This window comes from Acanthaster planci, linkage group LG02 (assembly GCF_054643075.1).
Source record: "Acanthaster planci isolate LZ-2023a linkage group LG02, COTS_SCS, whole genome shotgun sequence".
NCBI classification, from domain to species: Eukaryota; Metazoa; Echinodermata; class Asteroidea; order Valvatida; family Acanthasteridae; genus Acanthaster; species Acanthaster planci.
The window spans coordinates 34,030,817-34,051,536 of NC_141778.1; the positions used below are offsets into that span (position 1 = coordinate 34,030,817).

The 20,720-nt window shown below is 41.3% G+C and overlaps 1 protein-coding gene across 7 annotated transcripts in view; it reads left to right on the forward strand.

Moving 5' to 3' along the window:
• Positions 1-20,720, forward strand: part of LOC110983756 (neurobeachin-like) — a 176,896-nt gene that overhangs the window by 137,829 nt on the left and 18,347 nt on the right. For all 7 annotated transcript variants that reach the window (XM_022243287.2, XM_022243291.2, XM_022243289.2 and 4 more), the window contains 5 exons: positions 16,890-17,007; positions 17,570-17,672; positions 18,106-18,221; positions 19,796-19,908; positions 20,433-20,573. In XM_022243287.2, coding sequence (XP_022098979.2) covers positions 16,890-17,007; positions 17,570-17,672; positions 18,106-18,221; positions 19,796-19,908; positions 20,433-20,573 — 591 coding nt within the window. The remainder of the gene's footprint in view (positions 1-16,889; positions 17,008-17,569; positions 17,673-18,105; positions 18,222-19,795; positions 19,909-20,432; positions 20,574-20,720) is intronic.

Genomic DNA, 20,720 nt, shown 5'->3' on the forward strand with positions numbered 1-20,720 from the left:
TAAAGGCGATAGGGCAAGGCTGCGGACTTTCTAAGCGAAGAAAATGTTACAAAAGCGGATGTGCAGATGTGTGGCGGTTGACAGCACTTCCATACCTATAACAAAAATAGCACGTCTATGTAAAACTAACTGCAGTGACTAGTTCTGTGAACCTTTCGAAGTTATAAGCAATGATTAGCGTAGACAATTGTAACTATTACATTTCTCATTTTTTGAAAGTTGAACCAGTGGATCAGTGTTTCCTCACGAAGGGAAAACAGTCAACAAGCAAACGTTCACAAAAAGGCAGAGAAAGAAACCATAGTTTTAGACAAACAGGCGCATGTCTGCTCGACAATTTGCATATACATGTAGCTACTGATGCAATACACATGAGCCAAATGAAAGCACATGCCCACAAAGGAATTGTTTCCCATGGGCGTTGTAAATCTTCAACAGCAGAACAAGAATAAATTCATCGCATTGGGGCCATTGCGTCTCCTACCAAGGTGTCGGGATGTCCATTGTATGTCATCAATTTCGCAGGGAGAGCCACGGTCATTATTAGCGCGCTTTGCGTGATGAACAGTGATTTATTATTCTCATCTGCCACCGATTCTTGGGCTTACCTCTTTAAATTTAAGATTTGTCCTTAGTAATCAGAGGCGTTTTGTTACCGGTATCCATCTTTGCATTTTCCCCAACCACAATAATTGTAGAAGTTTTTTTCGTTAGGGTTACATATTTGGTTTTTTTTATTTTGTGAAATGGTGAAAAAGAACCTTGAAAAAATCTGGCGAGATCATGAGTGAATTTTCCACATATCCGTTCAACGTTGGTTAGTTATTATTTTCTGTACATCTTGCAATAGTGAAAATATACAGTTGAAGCAAACATTGCTTCAGTTTGATCAACCGCTGGCTAAAGTGCACACTCTCACAAAGATCCCCGTCCAAGCCCGGCCGGCCATTCCCTCCCCCCTGCCCACACCCCTCGGAAAATCTTGAGGGATCTGCAGGGCTCGTCAAGTCTCTGACGGTCCTATCCAGGGCTATTGTTGATCCATTGATCCAGACACCGTTCTGTACCGCGCCGGTGTGCCCCGGGCCACTCGTTAGGGACGAGGGACCCGTCCTAGCTGAGTCAAGAAGGTGAAAAAAAAACCTGCCGAACAATCGTTGTCGAACAAAACCAATACAAACATATCAACCATCAGGGACATGACGACAGGGTACGCGGGATGTCAACGAACGCGCTCACATTGAATCAAACCTTGATTTGTTTCTTTTGAGGCATTCTTCGGCCATCGATCTAAACGATTCGCCTTGAAGACAGAAAGCACGTGCTTTTGGAAGGACGTGTGTGTATTTTAGGTCTGAATATCTGTTGTAGAGTGCTTCAACCACACAGAAGGCAAGAGTCGCTAATTAGGTCCGAATTCAGAATAACAGGGCGAGTTGGATTCCTCGAGGGAAAAAATGGATTGTGCATAATCTTGGCAAATTACCATGCAGGTATTGGAATACATGTATACAGCATGATACGCGACCGGATCTCTTCGGGCTTTGTCGGTACGCCTGCACTTTGAGGCGGACTTGTTTATTGTTTATCTCATGTTCATTAGTTCATTACCGATCTCCTCTCCTCGGCAGTGTTTTTTAATTTCGGCGTTTCTGTCTTCTCAGTTACCCAGACAATGTCAGGCCATCAACCAAACACTCGGGTTACGACTCCAATTTTAAATCAATTCTCGCTCTTCGCTTAAAACGGCCTACGTGTATTCCTTGCAGGATTTTCGCGACTGTATCATAGTGGTTCAGTCTTCAGATGTTAAATGTTGCGTTCTACTTCTCCCTTCGAGTTATTCCGGGTAGTTTGCAGTTCTCTCCGTCCTCATCCAGCGGGTGTGTTCCAATCCTTGTCAAGCCCTTCCGTAACGAGGCAGGACAAGTGTTTGTCTCTCCCCCAATTAAGGCGATCATCCCTTTGTCTGGCTGTCATGTAACCGATCTAATTTGGAAGCCCCGGTCCCCCCTTGGAAGAAACTCGGAGCTTGGCCCGGCTTTTGCCTCCTCATATAACGGCGAGCACAAAAGAGAGAGTGAAAAGAAACACGCGGCGTGAGCTTAAGCCGGTGCAGACAATCAGGTCGTTAGCTAAGTAGCACCGCCAGCCTGCCGGTCTTTTGTCGCTCCCATGCTGTATTAAAATTCACCTTTCGATACGGTGGAGTTTTCGCCCCTATACACGCAAAACTGTCGCTGAGTCAGTGGAGGGGGGGGGGAGCTGGCTTGTATTCAGTGGCTGGAAGTAATCCCTTTAAAGCTTGGCGCCTGGTCAAGCTAGATCCTTGGACACCTTTCACCGGGCGGCCGTTAGAATTCATGTCTCATTAAAACATTTTTTCAAGCTTATCTGGGGGGTAGGTAACGGTAGACAGTTGATCCAGAGAACCAGTCAGACCTGACCATTATGTAGTATATGAAGCTCCGTGACGCTAGCTGCTGTCCACAGCCCTACATTGAACTAAATGCATGTAGCCTTAACACTGTGTCAAGGGAAATTAGTTGATGGAAATGATGCGTAACGACTAAAAATGAAATTGTTGAAGTTTTCGTTTCTCAAACTAGCTCATTTGCTGTAGTATGGTGATAAAGCATGCACTCCGTGGTAAGGTTTCAAGGTATGCTGTATCCGTATCGCGCGGTTGTCGAAGAAGAGCCACGAGAATTAATTCACTCAACTTGAGTTTCGGGATTTGAATTGGGAGAGGTTTTTGACAATTATGTTTCGACATAGTGATGCTGCTAAGTGTCTCTCTTAAGAATCCCTTGTTGCACAGTAGAAAGGTATGTCTTGCGAAGACTTTAGTTTCTTGTAAAAAAATCCTGAAAATTGATTGGTTTCTCTGCTTTCATCTGGAAATTGGGTTGATGATAATGTTGATTGCACCATCTATTCACAAAACGCAGTTACGTTTTAATTTCACGCTGTGTTTATTCCCATTGTAGTGTTGTGGAAACTCCCTCTGTCCGTAGATTGCCTCCTTTAGGGTGTTTCCATCGGCTGACCTTCACGGCAGATCAGCCGATCTGCCCCCACTACATACCTGTTGTTTGCCGGCAACTTACACCCCTGGTCGTAATAATAAAGCATGCAGGCATTCTTGATACAATCAGATCCGTTTTTAAGCCCCAGATTATTGGTCAGTCATCCAACGAAGAGGAGAAAGAAGGAAAAACTAGCCAATAGTTTCCTTTCTCCCTGACAGGGACAAAACACGCAGGTGGACTCTATGATGATATTTCGATGGGGGTGATGGACAGATGTCTCGGGGTAGATACCCCGACACCCGCAGGTGTCCGCTAGTTAGCCAGACTTCGGCTAGACACAAGCTTTCCCTTTGGAGGTCCAGGAATTATATGAATGACCATACCTAAAAGACTGCTTAGCGACTACGGACCTGCATGCGTCCAAATTCGGCTCAAATCATTCTCGACCATTCAGGTACACATGATAAGCCTAAACGCATGGAGTTTAGGAAACACTATGGTCAACATATCCTCCCCTGTAGACTACATCCAATCCTTCGTTTTCCTTCAGGTCTAGGTTTGTTATTTCCGATGCCTTGAGCACCAGACCAGAAGTAACATGGCGAGCGCCGAGGCGTAAAATGAAGGCTTTATGATTGAGACATCCCCACCTCCCCTTTCGTCGTCCCAGTGAGTTATCTTCAAGATTCTATTATTTTTCCTCGAGGACATCTTGAGACGGTCCAACAATCGGCGCCTCTACCGGCCCGTGTATGTACCGAGATAATTCCCCTGCTGCCTGCCAACCATTCCTGCTCCTCTCCCCAAAAAGTTGTTCGAAGAGCAGGATCTCAAGAAGAGAATAGAATTGCAAACTGATTGCTAACCAGGGCATCATTGTGTGGTGGTGTAGAGCCTCTTAGCTAAACCAAGTGTTGATAATTACTGGAAATCCCAGTCGACCGGGTACTGATGTAGCGTTGCAGATCACAAATAAATATCGTGGTGTTGACTCTTTGATTCAGGGTCAATCTCTCGCGCATTTCTCGATCTAAATTCTTTTCTAGTGTGACTTTCAAATTTTGAAAGTAATTGCCGCAGTCTAATGTGTTGTTGGCATGTCTTTGGTGCAATGAAAATATGAACCGGTTTTCACTTTTCTCATTGAGCTGCTTTCATGTTTCGACCGGTGCTTCAGAAAATCTAATCAAAAATTGTTATACGAAAAGCATTAACATACATCATTTCTCGTCAATCAATCAAGGGCTCCGATAAAATTACAATATTACAATCAATCTAGCGCCCCCATCCACAGCGCTATATTATGACAGCGTCTTCTCTGCGTTCGCTTGCTTTTGTCCCATTTCGCAGGAAGAAGCTAATAATCTGCCCATTTTTGGCCATTGTGTTACCATCCGCTGAGAATTATACTCTTCATCTGGGGACATGACAGACCAAGTGTTGTGTTTCTACAGCCTGTCATCCAGAACACGCGACCAACTAAATCTCACTCGATGGTTTGGGGGGGGGGTTAATAAGCGTCAGTGGATTTTATGAACATCAATATTTTTGCTGATATTTGTTGATGATCATAATTATGTACTTTGGTTGAACCCAAATTTGTTTGATTTTGTGGTCCATGGTGTTGACATTGATGTTGGCGGTAGTGCGCTGTTTTCTAAATCTTTTTATCGACACTAAATGTTTTCAGTTGCCTCAACTTCAAACTTAATTAACGGAACAGACTTGATAAAGAAATGCATAGGGTAGAATAGATATGTGATGATTGGATTTTTTTTATGGGTAACGCATACTTCCCTTTTGACTAGTCGATAATACAAACTGTCATCTGTATCAATAATCAAGTGAATTGAAGGCCCCTTCGTGGATGCGTGTCAGCACGGACACTTTCAATAAAATTGCTGCGAGTCACGACCTGCAGTTCACATCAGTTTTTCTGTTCGGTGACAACTGCATGGAACTTGGATTGCATTAAGTCTAGTCCATAATAATACTTGGGAAAGATAGGTGACAGCTCAGCTCCAAAAGAACTTGTTGAGGTGAAGAACTATATAGAGTGGATATTGGTGGATATTTTAGAATCAGCTTGATAGATGGTAACCATTGCTGGGGATAAAGTTTGCGTAGCTCGCCAATAAATCAGTGAAAAAAACGGCAAAAGGTGAAAAAGCTTCTTGCACTTCACGCGAAGAACCTCTGCAACCCAGAGTGGACGGTCCTCAGACAGAGTTGTGTTTTTCTCATTCGACCGCGAAATATATCATTGAGACCACCTACATGAGAATCACTTAGCGTATGTTATGGTGAACTCTGGGCCTGTGAGGCAAGCCTTACCAGCGTACCCCCCACACACACTCTCTCTGCCGAGCCCAGGACCATTAATTTATGAAGCATCTATCACGTCAGGTAATAAAACAAAAGTACCCTTGGTTGGCGAGAATATAGGTCAGTGCTGTACGGTCGACAGGGCGGTGCGAAGGGGTATCATTGTTGGAATGATGGAGCTGATAAAAAAAAGTAGCAAAGTGAGCTTGAATCATTGTGTTTTTTATGACGAAATTCACATAGAGTGAACAAAATATCAATAAGTCTTTCCCACGAAGAAGATTAAGCCTTTGATTATTTGTGAGTTTGAACTAGTTTTGACATTCCCAAGGTAATTTGTGGGTCACATGGTCTTATTAGTCAATATTTTGACGCGCAACACATGCAGACTTTCGCCGGCGCTACTTGCGTGAAGCTTGTCGAACCTGCGCGCTGCACTGCACAGTGAACGTTAAATGCACAACCGTACCTTTAAAGTCGAAATGCAAGGGTTTGCCTGTCGTTACAAATTAGGTCTTGGATACGGTCTGTCGGGAGAATAAGCAATTAAGTAATTAGTCATCTTTCCATGTTCTTCCCTCCTCGTCTACGGTTCGTCATAGTGATGGATGGTGTACTGAAGGTGTAAACATTGTCTTAGCTAGCGCCATGTTCATCATTGTCAAGGAACCAATCAGTGAATTAGTTCAAGTTGTTGATTGACCGGCTTAACAAAATAATTCCCCAAAACCTTCTGCCGCTAAAGATTTTTGTTCAGGGATACCTGTTCTGTTACTAAACTGGAGCCATTTTATGTCCTTGGTCTGCATATCAAAATTAATAAATTGAGGGCGCCCTCTCTTGTTTCAGTCCAAATAGGTACTCGTACATGTAGGTGAACGTTTTCAAAATCTGCGAATCTTTCAAAATGTTCGTTGATAAGAAAACGAGGAAAGCGCAGAAGTACAGTTATCTTCAAACTGTGTTCATTGTCTATATTGAGTGCAGCATCTGAGGGTGAGTTTTAATGTTCCTCTAAAGAATCCACAGCGGTAGGAAAAGGGAACGAATAACAGAATTTAATCGGGAACAAAATTGAGCCAAATTTTTGTGCTCAAAAATGTCGTTCGAATTTTGGAAAGAGTTCCATACGGACAACACTAACGTGATAACAGCCGTCAGAAAGTGATAACATGCCACATAAAAAGTTAAATTTAGCTAAGAATATTCCGGAGCATTTACTTAGAAAACACATGTATGTTGGGTTGTTTGTTTTCAGACAAGTCTCTTACTTCCAGAACTGTGGAGTTTATACAAACCAGATAGTCATCAGGTCGGGGACCAAACCACAAACTAGCGAAGACACCAGGCTAGGCATACGCTGCTCGTTTGTGCAACGATGACGTAATTTTTGAACTATTTTTAGATCACGGTTTGCAGATAACATCGATCTCTTTATCGGCCAGAAACTTCACAAGTTTCAAAAGGCGAAGTTTCACCGACATTTTTAACCCTAACCCTCCTGAATCCTTCACCTGTTGGAGGATTGAGGAGGGTTAGGGTTAAAGTTTATATAAGGCCTACGCCAAAGAGGACTGAAACCATGTTTGTCTTTCCCCGTTTATTGTCGTTCGGGGAAGAGTTCCATATGAATATTCTATACCGACATCAGTAATTTTCCCCTACATTGGTAGGCCTAGAACTTTAATCACTGTAACACTCTCAGCCGTCAGACATGTCAGAAGGCAACATTAACAAACCTAGGTCTACATGTACGTCTGTGTCCTAAAGAGGAGGGAACAGTGCATAAATTTTTGCTTGAAAAAAATGCTGCGGAACATTCTCATTCAGTTTGTGCATCAGTGATGTTTAGTATGGAACTCTTTCCATGGCATATGCATCATAAGCAGAGACTCTTGATTTCATCATTTTTAGGAAGGGTTGTGTTCAAAATTCTCTGGAGCGTAGCCGAAACTTAAAGGCCTTGTAACGTAATGTGCCAACCCCAGCAGCAGTTATTCACACTGTGTCTCATTTTTTGTTGCTCTTCTAGTCTTGTAAAGGATTGAGGAATCTTTTTAAAAGGGGATGTTGCTCAAAAATGTGAATTTTTTACCAATGTTGGCAATTAAAGACATACCGGTATGTTAGGGCCCATAGCAGGGTTCTAAAGGTACCGGTAAGAATTTCCCCATCCCTGGTATGAAAGTGAGCATTTGTCAAGTTTCTGCTGTCAGAGAGCTCATAGTTATTTTGTTGAGCACAGTCAGTTTATATGTCATTCTTGCAAGGTTCAGTGATAACTCATGAATGTGTTGATGCTACAATGTAAATCAAACCAGTGCATCCAAGCACTGAAAGGGGGCTGTGATGCATTCTTGTCCCCACGCGCACGCAAGTGTGTGTTGGCCACAATTTACGATGTGAATACCCCCTACATGGATTCTGTCAATTACACAATGAACAGTTGATTGGCAGCTGCATATGTGTGTGCCAGTGTTTGTCATATTCAGGATTTATTTGGGTGAACTTTCTTGAACAAAATAGTTCATACATGTACTTCTGACTGTTCAACTACCACGTAGGCCTGCTGTAACATCTTCTAACATGGCTGCTTAGACTTTAAACTTGTTTAGCCTTGTAGGAACATTCCAACTTCATTGAGTTTTTGAAACATTTTGAATGTAACTAATTTAAGTTGTGTTTTTCTTTGCAACTTTTGGCTCATTGAATTGTAATTTAATGGACCTTGTGACAGCTTGAAGGAGTTTGAACTTATCTTTCGATTCTTTTTAGTCATTTCTTATAATTCGTTTTAATCATGAATGAATGTGGAGGTTAACCTATGGGTATTCAGTAGTGTAAATTTCTTATATTTTTATTAATATTTGTGAACTACTGGTAAGCCAATAATAACAGACTGATACCTTTTTGATTTACAGTTACATAGAACGTATTCTGAATATGAGAACATTGTTTATTGGCTCTCTCTTTAAATCTTTAGTGAAACAAAAATCTGCTCCTCAGGATGAACCTTAAGTTAATGAAAAAGAACAGTAAAAGAAAAGCTGAAATTTGATATAGGGATTGGGCTGGGTTTTTGCTTAATTTTATCTGCATATCGAAATGTAACTGCGACTAGAAAGTATTCATAGGTAACCTGTTTACTTTGCAAAATCAAGTAGAAAATGGAAAAATTGCTGCAGAAGACTACAGTGGATTTCCCGAGACATTTGCTAAAAGCAGAACCTCATTATTTGGTTTGAGAAACTTTCATTTGTACAGAATCACCAGAGACTTCAAGCCCATTAAATCGTTAAAATCGAAGACCCCCAAAATTCCCAGTTCCCCTCTATTAATTCCCTCGGACTGAGTTGTGGCTGTCCACATCAGTGGTCTTGTATCGGGTTGCCCTTACTTCTCGATAAAACTCCTCGGCCCGAGAGTGACACTAATGAAAATGCCTTCCAATGTCTCCCTATAACTGACTGGATGGGTGTTTTATGGGCCCGGAATATCATATTTATTTCAGATGTAGTGCTGGAGAGCTTGCTGCAGACATCCTTTCCTTATTTTTTCCCTTCATATAATGGATAGTGCTCCAGAGACCATGTATAACAGCTGGATGGAGAGCGGAACTCAAAATCCTGAAATTACCAGCCCGTTTTGTGTTTCATGGAAGATACTAAAAAAGAAAATGGGGTCACTTGTTCTGCACGTTGACAGATTAGAGATTTATGAGTTGTGCAAATGATCAGCTTCAATCTTTCGTGTTTTTTTGGTCATGCTTTTATTTATTCTTGGAGGCAGATTGTTCTGGCTAGGTGGTATTGCAATTCTCCTGATGGCTGCTTGGTCCAAGTAACATTTGTTGACAGGAAATTTAGATGGTTATTTTTCCCCTGAGTTGTGTTAATTTATTTACTGCATTAAGATTTCCCTCCATTATTTCTTTTCCAGTAAATTCCACATAAGATTAAATGCTGTAAATTCACAGCATGACTAATATTGAGAGCTGTGCAGGAGACAATGGTTGAGTAAATTATCCACTAGGCTGAAAACTAATACTACTCATAGTTAGAAAAAAACATGCATGACATGACAGTGTGGCTTATATTGATGTACATGTGCATGTATATGTAACTTAACCACATTTTCTTTCAAAAATCAAGCCAGCCCACCTACCAGCTCAGTGAAATTGTCCATGATAATGTGGGCTTTGCAGTGGTTACAGTCTTCTGATAGATCACTACCATCCAAACTGAAGTTGAATCCACTCCCGTCACATTGAGATCTTTCACACCTGCGCAAGTCATGGATGTTCACAACATTGCATTATGCACATGTAGGCTTACTCTTTTGATAATTCACTGACTCGCCTCTCATTGAACATTGTTCCCTGAGTAACAACAAAATTCTGTCATCGAATCAACTGCAAAGCAAAACTGACTTCTAGAAGTACATGTAGGGTCACTGTTGGTCGGTTTCCTTTTGATCTAAGAAAAGATGACTGAGTGATATTAGGTTTTGAGCCTGCAACCTGTAAAAACATTGTATTAGAGTTCTATCCTGCCCAATGAGGTGGTATACCAGTGCCTATTGTACATGTAGTTTGTCGGGCATAATGTGTAAGGGTCCTTGTTTGTGGCTTTTTAAAAAGCATTTAAATACACATTGGAAAACTGGTACCTTTTTGACAGGCTTGAAAACAGGAATGCCCTTAATGCTGATCTGATTGTTGTCTGTAATAGAAAAAGAGAAACTTTGAGATGCCGTGGAAGAATATATATGACAGATGAGAAAGGGACAGTGATACATGAAGACCATCTGGCTCAATCATGTCTAGCAGCAGAGACCATTGCCAAACCATTACTGTACATTACTGGCTCTTCATCATAGCTAGTACAGGTCCCCTGGTGTTGGGTTACCGGCCATGGTATTGAGATATGATGCTGTCTGCTTTCATTACCCGAACCATATCTTACAGCGGACATAAGTGGATATCAGTGGTATATATAGTTGATATCAAGGCCCCAGGTTCAAAGGTGAACTCACAAGCTACCCCAAAGTGGGAATTTCTTTTCCTCTGTGATATTTGCTTGATTTTGGTTTGGGAGAAAACCAGTTTATGTCTGGTGAGCATTGACTTTGCATTATACCTGTACATGTAAATAGATTGTTATGAAATTCACCAATGAGATGTCATAATTGACATCACATGATTATAACCTAATTCTTTTGTTGTTAGCTGCAAGAATCAAATAAAGAATTTATACCAAGTGGTCGTCAAATGATGAATTGACCAATAAAAATGAACAATCAGTGCGAAGTGGCTACTTACTGACTAATGAGATTATGCCGTCCCATCGGGTGGCAGTGATAACCCAACAGAACTCAGTAGCTTTCTCTGAACACAAAAAATCATGGCAGTTCTCAATTTGAACACTTGTTTCATTAGGCAGTCTCTCCAAAATAACGCACCTATTTCCATTGAAAAACTCTTCCTGAAGTCTAGTCCCCTCCCCTTGTGTTATTCCCACTGTCTAAAGTGTGCTCGTCAAACCTCAATTTGCAAATCTAATTTGACAATCATCTGCTCTGTCTTGGCAAAAAAATAAACAAGTGCAGTCAATTAGTGAATCTAAGGCATGATGCATGCTAAAATGTGCAATTTTAATGTAGTATCACAATAAATATCTCCTTCAAAATGGAGGTAAACACAACCTAGACAGTGCCTGTCCATTTACCCCTTTTTCCCCCATGCCTTCTTTTTTTTTTTTTTTTTTTTTTTGGTCTTCATGATGGTTGATTGATAGGGCTTAATTTTGAGATCAGTGGTGCATGAAGACCCATGATGTCCCTGTTCCAGTTTGGACAGAATGCATTGCAGGAGAGATGAAAACAACCTTGCCTGAATGGTCTTGGACTTGGCTATGATCTCGTGACACATCACATGCTGAGCTCAGTAGATGGAGCTTCACAGATGGACTACTTTCAGGGCTTCCCTCCCTTCCCCCGATAATGGTTGTTTCATAGTGAAGAGGTAACATACAATGTAATTGCTGCCTGTAACTTTGAATTTGACAAACAAAATACATGTAACCTTAACATGTGCCTTAAGGGTGGGAATTTACATTTAATTTGAAAAACGTTAAGAACACTTTCCTGTACCATTTCAACATCCCAACCTTACCAAGGTTTCACTGAAAACTTTAAACATAATCAATTGTATACAATGTAAATAGTTGACACAAAGTTCCAGTGATGAATTCACGCCATTCCTTTGATATGACTGATATGACTAAGCAGTAAAGTGTTCTGATAATCGCATTACATTTTACAGGCATCGTTTACAGTAAAAATGAATGCCAGATTGCGTCAATCAAAAGTCAAACCTCTAAAAGGGGTGGTTCCATTTAAACGTTTGGGAAAATCTGAAAACAGATTTGGGACCTTTTCCGTTCAAACGTCCCACCCTTCATGTGCATGACAGTTTTGAGATGCTTTTTTGAGTGAATTTGGACAATGAAATTCCTGGGAATGCTTCTGTATTTGTAGTGTTGGTTGTGGATATGGTCTGTGATGGTTTGCATTCCATTTTCATTACTGTGTGTGGTGAGGGAGGTGATGGTTTTGTGTTTGACGATTTTGAATGTGGTCAGGTTGAAGATATTGGATGGATGTAACGGAAGCAGCAGACTAGAAAATTGAATTTGGACTTGTGTTCCTTTGTTCAAGCGTCAGTTTCTTGCTTGGCAAAAATGGGAAAAGTCATGAGTGATGTAGGAACGGGCCTATTGATAACTGTGCACTTTGTGTCAGGTTGGATGTTTATTGGTATTGTGTCTTGTTGGTTATTTATGCTGCGTCTCTCTTCTGTCCAGCAAACTGGCATCCATTATGTTGGAGGCAATTTTCTCAGTGAGAAAAAAAAGTCCAAGAGAAATTTGCAGCAATTACATTACAACATGAGGACCACTTCACCTCAGAAAGTGCAGCCTAGCTAACCGGTTGATAGACGATTCTTTCAACAACTTGCCAATTTATTCCCCCCTGCACGATTTCTGCCTTGTTGTGCGGACCCTCGTCATCGCCAGCAAAGTGGTTTATGCAGAAATCCTGCAAACATACACAAAATGCTGCCGACTCCATTAAAACTTGTGTCTCGTAATATCACAGCCCTGCCCCCTATGTGGGCCATCAGGCATACATGTAATTTCTCTGTAAATAAACACAGGGACAGCATCGTCCAGCCGGGGGAAATCGGACTGAATTTAGATGCAAATGCTCAGTCCAATGGAAAAGGACTAAACTGTGTCATCAGCTCAGTAAAGTGGGTGCTAGTTTGCCTGCTAGACTTAATTAAAACTTATACACCAGGCTGCCGGGGGTAATAAATTCCCCGCCACCTGGTCGACACTGTCATATTTCAAAGATGGAAATTGTACAACCAGGCCTAGTGTTTCACATGAGTTAATGTGATCGTATGGGAGTTGACACCCAACACACCAAACTCTGTTGGATGAAGGCTGCAGGGCCCAGCAATCCCGGGTCAGATATCAGTGTCTTTGGATGCTTGTGTTTTGTGGGTCTATCTTATGTTTCCTAGGAGATATTTGACCAAAATTACCATTGGAGTAGGACTGCGTTAGCCAAACAGTCAATAAAATGATCCATTTATGTTTGGCTTGTTCTGAAAATATAAATTTGAAATTAACCTGTATCTTGGTATTCAAGTTGCAGTTGAATTCTCTAGAACTTCTTGTCATGCTGATATGCCAACTAATTGTATTGTTTCTGGGCATTCCTCCTCAGATTCTGCTGTCAACATGGGTTTGTATGTCTTGTCACGAGCACTTTATTTGTAGGTTAAGACATGAAACTGCTGCATGCAAGCAGCCATCTTAATTAATTTCCCCATGTTGCTTTTATTTCAAGGGGAAGGAAGAGCAGCTTGATTTGTCTCCAGTTCATCTCCAATGGGGCTGCTAATGATCTCCGTCTCTGTTTCTATTAGTCGGCTCCGCCAAATTTTTTTCCCCTTCCTTGCCAGAGTCAATTCCGCACGACCAGGCTTTGCATCTTGATAAAAGCAGAAGCGTCATAGTGGGGTGGGTATGCATTCAGCTTGATAACATAACACCAGTCTTGGGCAGCTGACATTTCTATCTAGCCTGCTCTACAGTCCCTCTCCCCCCCATCTTTCTCTTTGATTTCATTACACACAACTCGGGCCCCTCAAAAGCCAGTACTTCTGTAAGGCAGCAAGGTAACTATATGCCGTTGATCGACACAAGCGATTGGTTTCATTATCCAATTTCAGGATGAGTTCGTCTGGAAAGCTGGCAACATCTATTCCTCTTGACCTAGCCCTCCAAAAATAAGAAGGCTAATAGACAGATTTTGTTCATACCCTTCCAATGTTTATAAACCAATCAGACTTTTTTTTTAGGTTAGGTTCGGTGGCTCCTGTTCCATAACTGGTGAAAGCTTTATTCTAGGGAATTGCTAGTGGCAATATTCTGAAGCCAAATTAATTTCACATTGAGGTCTTTGACTGTCCTTTTTCATTTCTTTGGCAACTGCCATACAATAACCTTGCATAGAAAAACCTTAGGGTGTTTTCATTGTGCTAGAAGGACTTGTGTTTATTTTTTTATTGAAATGGAAGTGGATGGAATGAATTTTGAAAAGGAAATTTTTTGAAGTGAATAGGGCTTTTAGTTTTGGAGTCAACACACTCTGTGAAGTTAATCATTTCTGTTGACACTGTCATCAGTTTTCCTTTCAAAGTGTCCACACAGGTCATGTTTACTGTACATAAAGAAGTAAATATTTTTCTGCCCAGTGCTACATAGGATACACCAACCCGAGACTCTTTAACCAAGTTTCAAAACATCCTCAATGAAATATGTTCCACTGAAAACAACTTTATCAATTTCAAATTCCCCATAGCTTTTATGCTTCATATTGTCATTAATCAAACGTTTCATCTACAACTTCAGCTGAATAATCTACTAATAAATGCATGTAGTATTGATTTCACTTTCAATTTGCATCTGTGTTCATCAACTGAGACTTTTTTGTAAGAGCCTGAATGTAGACAGGCAGTGAGATAGGGAATGTGGCTTTCAGGAAACGAAACAGGTTTTGTTTTAGTCTGTTGTAATTTTCTGGAATTGATTTGTCTGATTCTTCTTGGAACTTTGAATGGTACATAAACTAACTTTCCACTGGTTCACAAATTTTCTTTTAGGTCTTTTAAATACTTTAACTTACGAGAGATTCCATTTCCATGGTTCTGAAATTTCATATATATTTTTAACTGAAATTGAATTGTCAAGCATCTACTTGATCTCATTTTATCCTCGTTTTTATGGTCTCCTGTCCTGGAATAATTATTGCTGTCTTTGTTGAGGCGTAACCAGCCCAGCTGTGATCCACGTCCAGTGCAATTTTCCAGGTGGGATGTAATTAAAAAGTCCCAGCCATGGGTCGGGGAGAGTTCAGTGCCTGGCCAGAGGCTGTGGCACCAGTAGGGGTAAGGAGAACCCTGCCAGGCCGACTTTGAACCTGAAAACAATGAGGTCTTGCCAGGGATGACCACCATCACAACTTCATGGCTGTCTTGGTTAACTGGAAACATAAGCTAAGCAATGAGTCCATCATTGGGTACATCAGCACTCTTTGGAATAAAAGTAGCTCCCAATCAACCATGCCCCGAGTGACAGATACCGGTACCTATTTGATGAAGCTCCAGTATGACACATCAGAAGTCTGGTATTGAAATCCTTTCTCTTTGTTTATCCATCAAGATTTCAGGTGAAGTCTTGAGGTAGTTTATACACGTTGCAGGTGGCTGGATGGGATTGTTACTTCAAACAGTGGTATTTCTGTATGAGTACAATGTAACTGTCTGTTGCTGCAGTATGGAAGATGAGTTGGTAGATAATTTACTTCCATAAGGTCTTTTGTGTTATGTCTTCCAGGAATCTAATAGTTGTCGTCTGATTTTTCATGGAGAACTGTTTGATGGGAGAGCTTACTTGGAAACTTGATATTTGAGAGTTGAGAGATTGATAATAGTACCGTGAAAACATACCGGTATAAGTATGGAAATCTGCACATGCACCTATCTGGCTCTGAGTTCCACCGATTGCTATGTGCATGTAGCTGCTGCACTTTATAATGCCCAAGGAGCAGAGATTGACTGAATGCATACCAAGTTAACCAGGTGGATAAAAGGTCAGGCGTATTGTGTTCAGGTCATTCGATGTAGCCTTATAACCCAGGCAGCAATTTCAATCAAAACCAATCAGAGACCTAGGCAGGGTGATCGTTACGCCGTCGCGCCATCAAAAGCGCAACACCGCATCTCATTGCACAACCTGAACACCGCCGCGGCAATTTATGCATTTTATTGAATGTCGGCCCCCCTCGGTTGCCACATCCGTGCACCCCTCTGTCGCACCGACAAGATCACTTTCATATCAGTGTCTCTCAAAATTAGATTGGCTCAAATTGGACGTGACAGAGAAAGGGCCCTGTCGAATTAGGGTGTCGTGCTGGCTTGGGCCGGGCTGCCGCGGGCCCCACCGCTGTCATCTCTGGAAATTCAACGCCAGACGCACAGCATGGGTCTGGCGCCAAGACCAGCAAGGGGGCACGGGGCATGATTAGCCTAAGCAAACAGGTAAATACTAAACGTCACAGGTCAAGCCAGGGCAAAGTGCATCTGATGCTAGCATTGACTCCCCCCAAATACTTTCCAAAGCAGATAAACCCCTCTACTGTCTTCAGACACATGGCTGGTATTAGTTACACGTGTAAACAAAGACTATCTAGACTGACAGATTCTTTCTTCTTGAATAAACCAGCAGAGTGCTCCTCATCCTAAGGACATGTTTGTTTATGAGGATAAACTGCTCACACCAACCTTAGAGCTAGGGAGTAACTTGGTAGTCCCCTGTAGCCTCCCCCTAAGGGTGAAAACTCCCACCAGTCCCTGCAGGCTTCTCTCAGTGCACAGCTCTCCCAAGAGGGGCCCAGGTCAGCTTGTGTTCCCCTCTCCATGTATGTCTGATCCAGCCTAGATTGACAAGCATCTCCAAGTGTATGCAAGCTGGCTCAGGACTCCCCCCTTGCCTGCCTCCAGTCCTTTGTTTTTAATGAGTGACAGTATCTCTTACCCAACTCGATAGTGCCAATTACAAGTCCTAAGAGGAATTTTTTTATCAACAGTTTCTGTTTTCCAGGGTGCCCTTTTACAAGTATTAAGTGTCTTTTGAAAGGTTGAAGATAAGGTAGGAATTTGTAAGACCTTGCAGTCTAAGATTCTATGGTTCTGGATTAAAAAAGGTAGGTTTGTTTTCATTGATACCTGGCGAGCATTCTCTGTTGTGAATGTTACTTGTTACTTTGCTGTTAGACAGCCAAGTTGGTTTCTTAATCCCTTTTTTTGGCAAGGCACATCGACCACATCTTTCGACGGTATGAATGTATATTCAATGTACATGTATTTATGAATTCTTTATTTTTATTGGTTTACTGCAGGTCTTGGCATACACAGAGGGTCTCCATGGACGATGGCACTTCAACGACATTCGAGCAGTATTCTCCAGACGCTATCTCCTGCAGAATACTGCAGTGGAGATATTCCTGGCAAACAGGAGTAAGTTGGTTGTATTTTATTCCTGTCAAACTTGTTCACAAAGCTCAACTTGCTCTGCGTGCTGGACCTTAAAGATACATGCACATGTAGGCTTCTTGAAACAGCTTCTTAAGAGAGGCATTCTGGTGGTGGTGTTGTTATCATTTGGAGGACTCGCTCAGCTTCAAGACTCATCATCATACCCATAAAGTAACACCTTATCCATTTGATCTCATGCAAAGAGAAAGAATAAATAATAACAATAATTGACATTTTATAAAGCGCCCAATCCATCAGGCTGCTCCCAGGCGCTGTACATCAAAATATAAATAAATAAATAAAACCTACATATACCAGTCTTAAAACTCTCCACATTCCTAGACTCTCTAAGATGAACTTCAAGCTTCAAAGGCAAGTGAGCCCATGTGATAAGACACAGAATACAGCTTGCAGTTGGATTCGAACCCTTGACCCTTTGATTATCAGTCACACATCACAACACTTTTCTATACTCCCAAAAGTTAACCCGATCAAGACAATGTATTCTGGACATGTTTTGCCTTGCCAATTTGTTTGACTGCAGCATCGGTGATGTTCAATCTGCCCAACAAGGCTACAGTCAAGAAAGTGGTTCATGCCTTACCGAGAGTTGGCGTGGGTCTCAAGTACGGCATTCCTCCCTCTAGGTGAGTCTACATCTGGATTCATTTTTCAGATCTAATCATGATCTTAAGTAGCCGTAGATGGCTGGTTGTGATTATGAAATAATTGTCCGAACTGATTGTCAAGATTCCATGTAATACAGCCCACAACAGGTGTTCCTCCAACCACAACTCTTGTGGTCAAAATTATGACCTCCATGTTTGAGCACACCCTTGGCAGTGAACTATTGAATAAAAGATAACTGTCATTGAGTAGCATGTTCTTGGTACAGAATATGTACATGAAAGTGCTTGCAAACCACCTATTGAGCATGGTTCCTAGCCTCTGCTGTTGAAGTTTATAATGTAACTTTCACCATGGCAGTTAGTTTCACACAAACTGAGTGTAGCCTGAATAAGGTCATCACTATAGTGATTGTTTCCTCCTTGTAACATTACTGCATGACTTCTGTATCAGGCGTGTGTCTTTGGCAACTCCCCGTCAACTCTTCAAGGCATCCAACATGACCCAAGCCTGGCAGAGAAGGGAGATCACCAACTTTGAGTATCTGATGTACCTCAATACAATAGCTGGTAAGCTGGCTTGCTCATCAAAATAACTAGACTTTCATGTCTGTCGGTTGCTTCACTGTAGAGACCTGTGTCTGAAAGTAAAATAAATTTGTTATAGCCCCGCTTTTTGTTAATTTCCCTCTTCAAATTGCTGTTTCATGTATTGTTGCATAGCATTTTCTGGTTTCATTTTTAAAAGCTCTTTTCTTATCTGAAATTATTTTCACACTCAAAGATGTTGTGTTCATGAATCATGTCCTTTACAGCAGTGGTGCTTATCTAAACGCTGTGACTGTTCTCTTGTGTTTATCTACGCCCCTCTGAGACCTAAATGAATACATCTTTGGTCTTATTTAGTGACAGCTTTATGGTCTGCATCATTTCAGTCAGTGTTATTTAGTTTGAATCAACCCTCCCATCCAGGGAGCTAATTCAGCATTGTGAGATATCACTATGCTGAAATTGCGTCAGGAGATTGGGTGTTTATATTGCTTCATTTACCACCGATGCAAGGATAAACATCTTTAAGTGCTTTATTATGGCTGCCGATATCTTGGTTTTACACTGAGCGTTGAGCTGGGTATAAATTACTAGATCACAAACTCCCACAATTTTGGAGCTGCATATAAGGTGCACAAGCGAGAGTATGGAGGCAAGCAGTGTTCTATCTCGTTTTTTTGCCCAAACTTATGTTTACCTTTGTTCTGAGTCTTTTTGATCAATTCTGCCTGACTTCTGTTGTTTTGGCAGCTATTTTGTTTTTCACGTGACAAGCGCCGTTTGACAACTGCTTAATTTGAACTTTGATGCTCTATAGGGCATCCCGCTGTAATTTTTTGTCAGTTTTTGAATTTCTGTAAGTTTTATAATTGTATTTTTAATGTGAAATCCCAAATTGCAATCATTTTTAGGGTTACATCAGCTGGTAACAAAGTTATTATGAACGCTAGTGTCATCAGTTAATGTTCCTTGCTCTGAAGATGAAATCATTAGACCTTTTCTTCTATCTTTAGAATATTGGGCTTTCATGAACCTATCATTTAGTGGTGCCAAAAAAAAACACATAGGGCATCCCCAGTGTCGTTTTGTGTAAGTGCACTGAGTTGTAGATAATGTGTTTGGACGTTGTTTTAATGAGCTGTACTCATGCTGCAGAAGGGTAATTAAGTGCTGTAGTACAGGAACTAAGCTCTTGTAATCACGTTTGTGTCCTGGAGTCATTGATGATGTCAACAAAACGGTCTTGTGTGTAATAAAACAAGGGCATCTGGAGTGAGGGGCACATGTTTCAGTGCAACTTCAGCTTTGTCTTGCCTTTCGTTTCCAATGATACCTTAGAACCTCTGAAAGTAAGATAGAGATAATACACCAAAGTTTACTTAAAGGAGTGAAGAGAAAGCAGTGAGGGAAATGTACAGTACTAGATGTGGTTGGAGAACCTTTCAAAGTTAATTGTGAGGCAGACTTGCGTAAATATAGATTGACAATCCAGTGGTCTTAGTGTGCAAGGTGGGATTTGCATCAGGTTCACTTGAGAGATAAAAGGTGAAGCAAGTAACCCAAGTCTGACCTCTTTCTTGTTCTGTCCCTCTCAGGCCGTAGCTACAATGATCTGAACCAGTACCCAATCTTCCCCTGGGTACTCACCAACTATGATGCGGAAGAGCTTGACCTGACCCTGCCCAGCAACTACAGAGATCTTTCAAAGGTTGGTCATGCAAGACTTGCTTTAGGTGTGATTGATTGTAACTTCAGATAAATACAGATGCTTCAACTGGTACGTGTACTGCAGTTGGGAACAATGTTTTACATCTAATCAGAAGAGGGCCTGTTCTTTTCACATCGCAGTCGTGTTTTCCAACAAAGTGGCTGCTAAAACTATAGTTGGCCAGTCAGTACAAGAGTAAAAGAATAAATCGCAAAAAGTTAAAAAATTCCATGCAGGTAGCAGAACACTACTAAATCCTAAATGAAAATATTTAAAATTTAATGACAGATATCCACTTTAAATGAACTAGAGGTAAAATGAAAGATGATTTCTGCAAACTTTGGCCACCCACACAAGTTGTAGGTAAAATGAAAGTGGTCTATGGGTTTAGCAGGTGTTAAGTTTACTGTGGGTGCCAGCCTGTTGTAAGGATTTGGCAGTATTCCTTCATTGATGTAAATAATAAAACTTTCACAAACATTTTTTTGAGTATTGATCCAACTGTGTACATTTATCTTTGGCAGCCTGTAGGTGCACTAAATCCAAGCAGACGAGCTTTCTTTCAGGAGCGCTATGAGAACTGGGAGGATGACAAAGTTCCGCCGTTCCACTTTGGCACCCACTACTCCACCATGGCCTTCACACTGAACTGGCTTATGAGAATGGTGAGTGTATCTCTTCGCCATTATAGCTGTGATCATTCCATATTGCTATAGCATGGATTTTGAGGCTATGGCATCATCCTGTGACTGTGGTATTCGCTTCAGCTATGGCGCTTACTTTTGTTGTGGTTGCCACGCATAACGATGAAA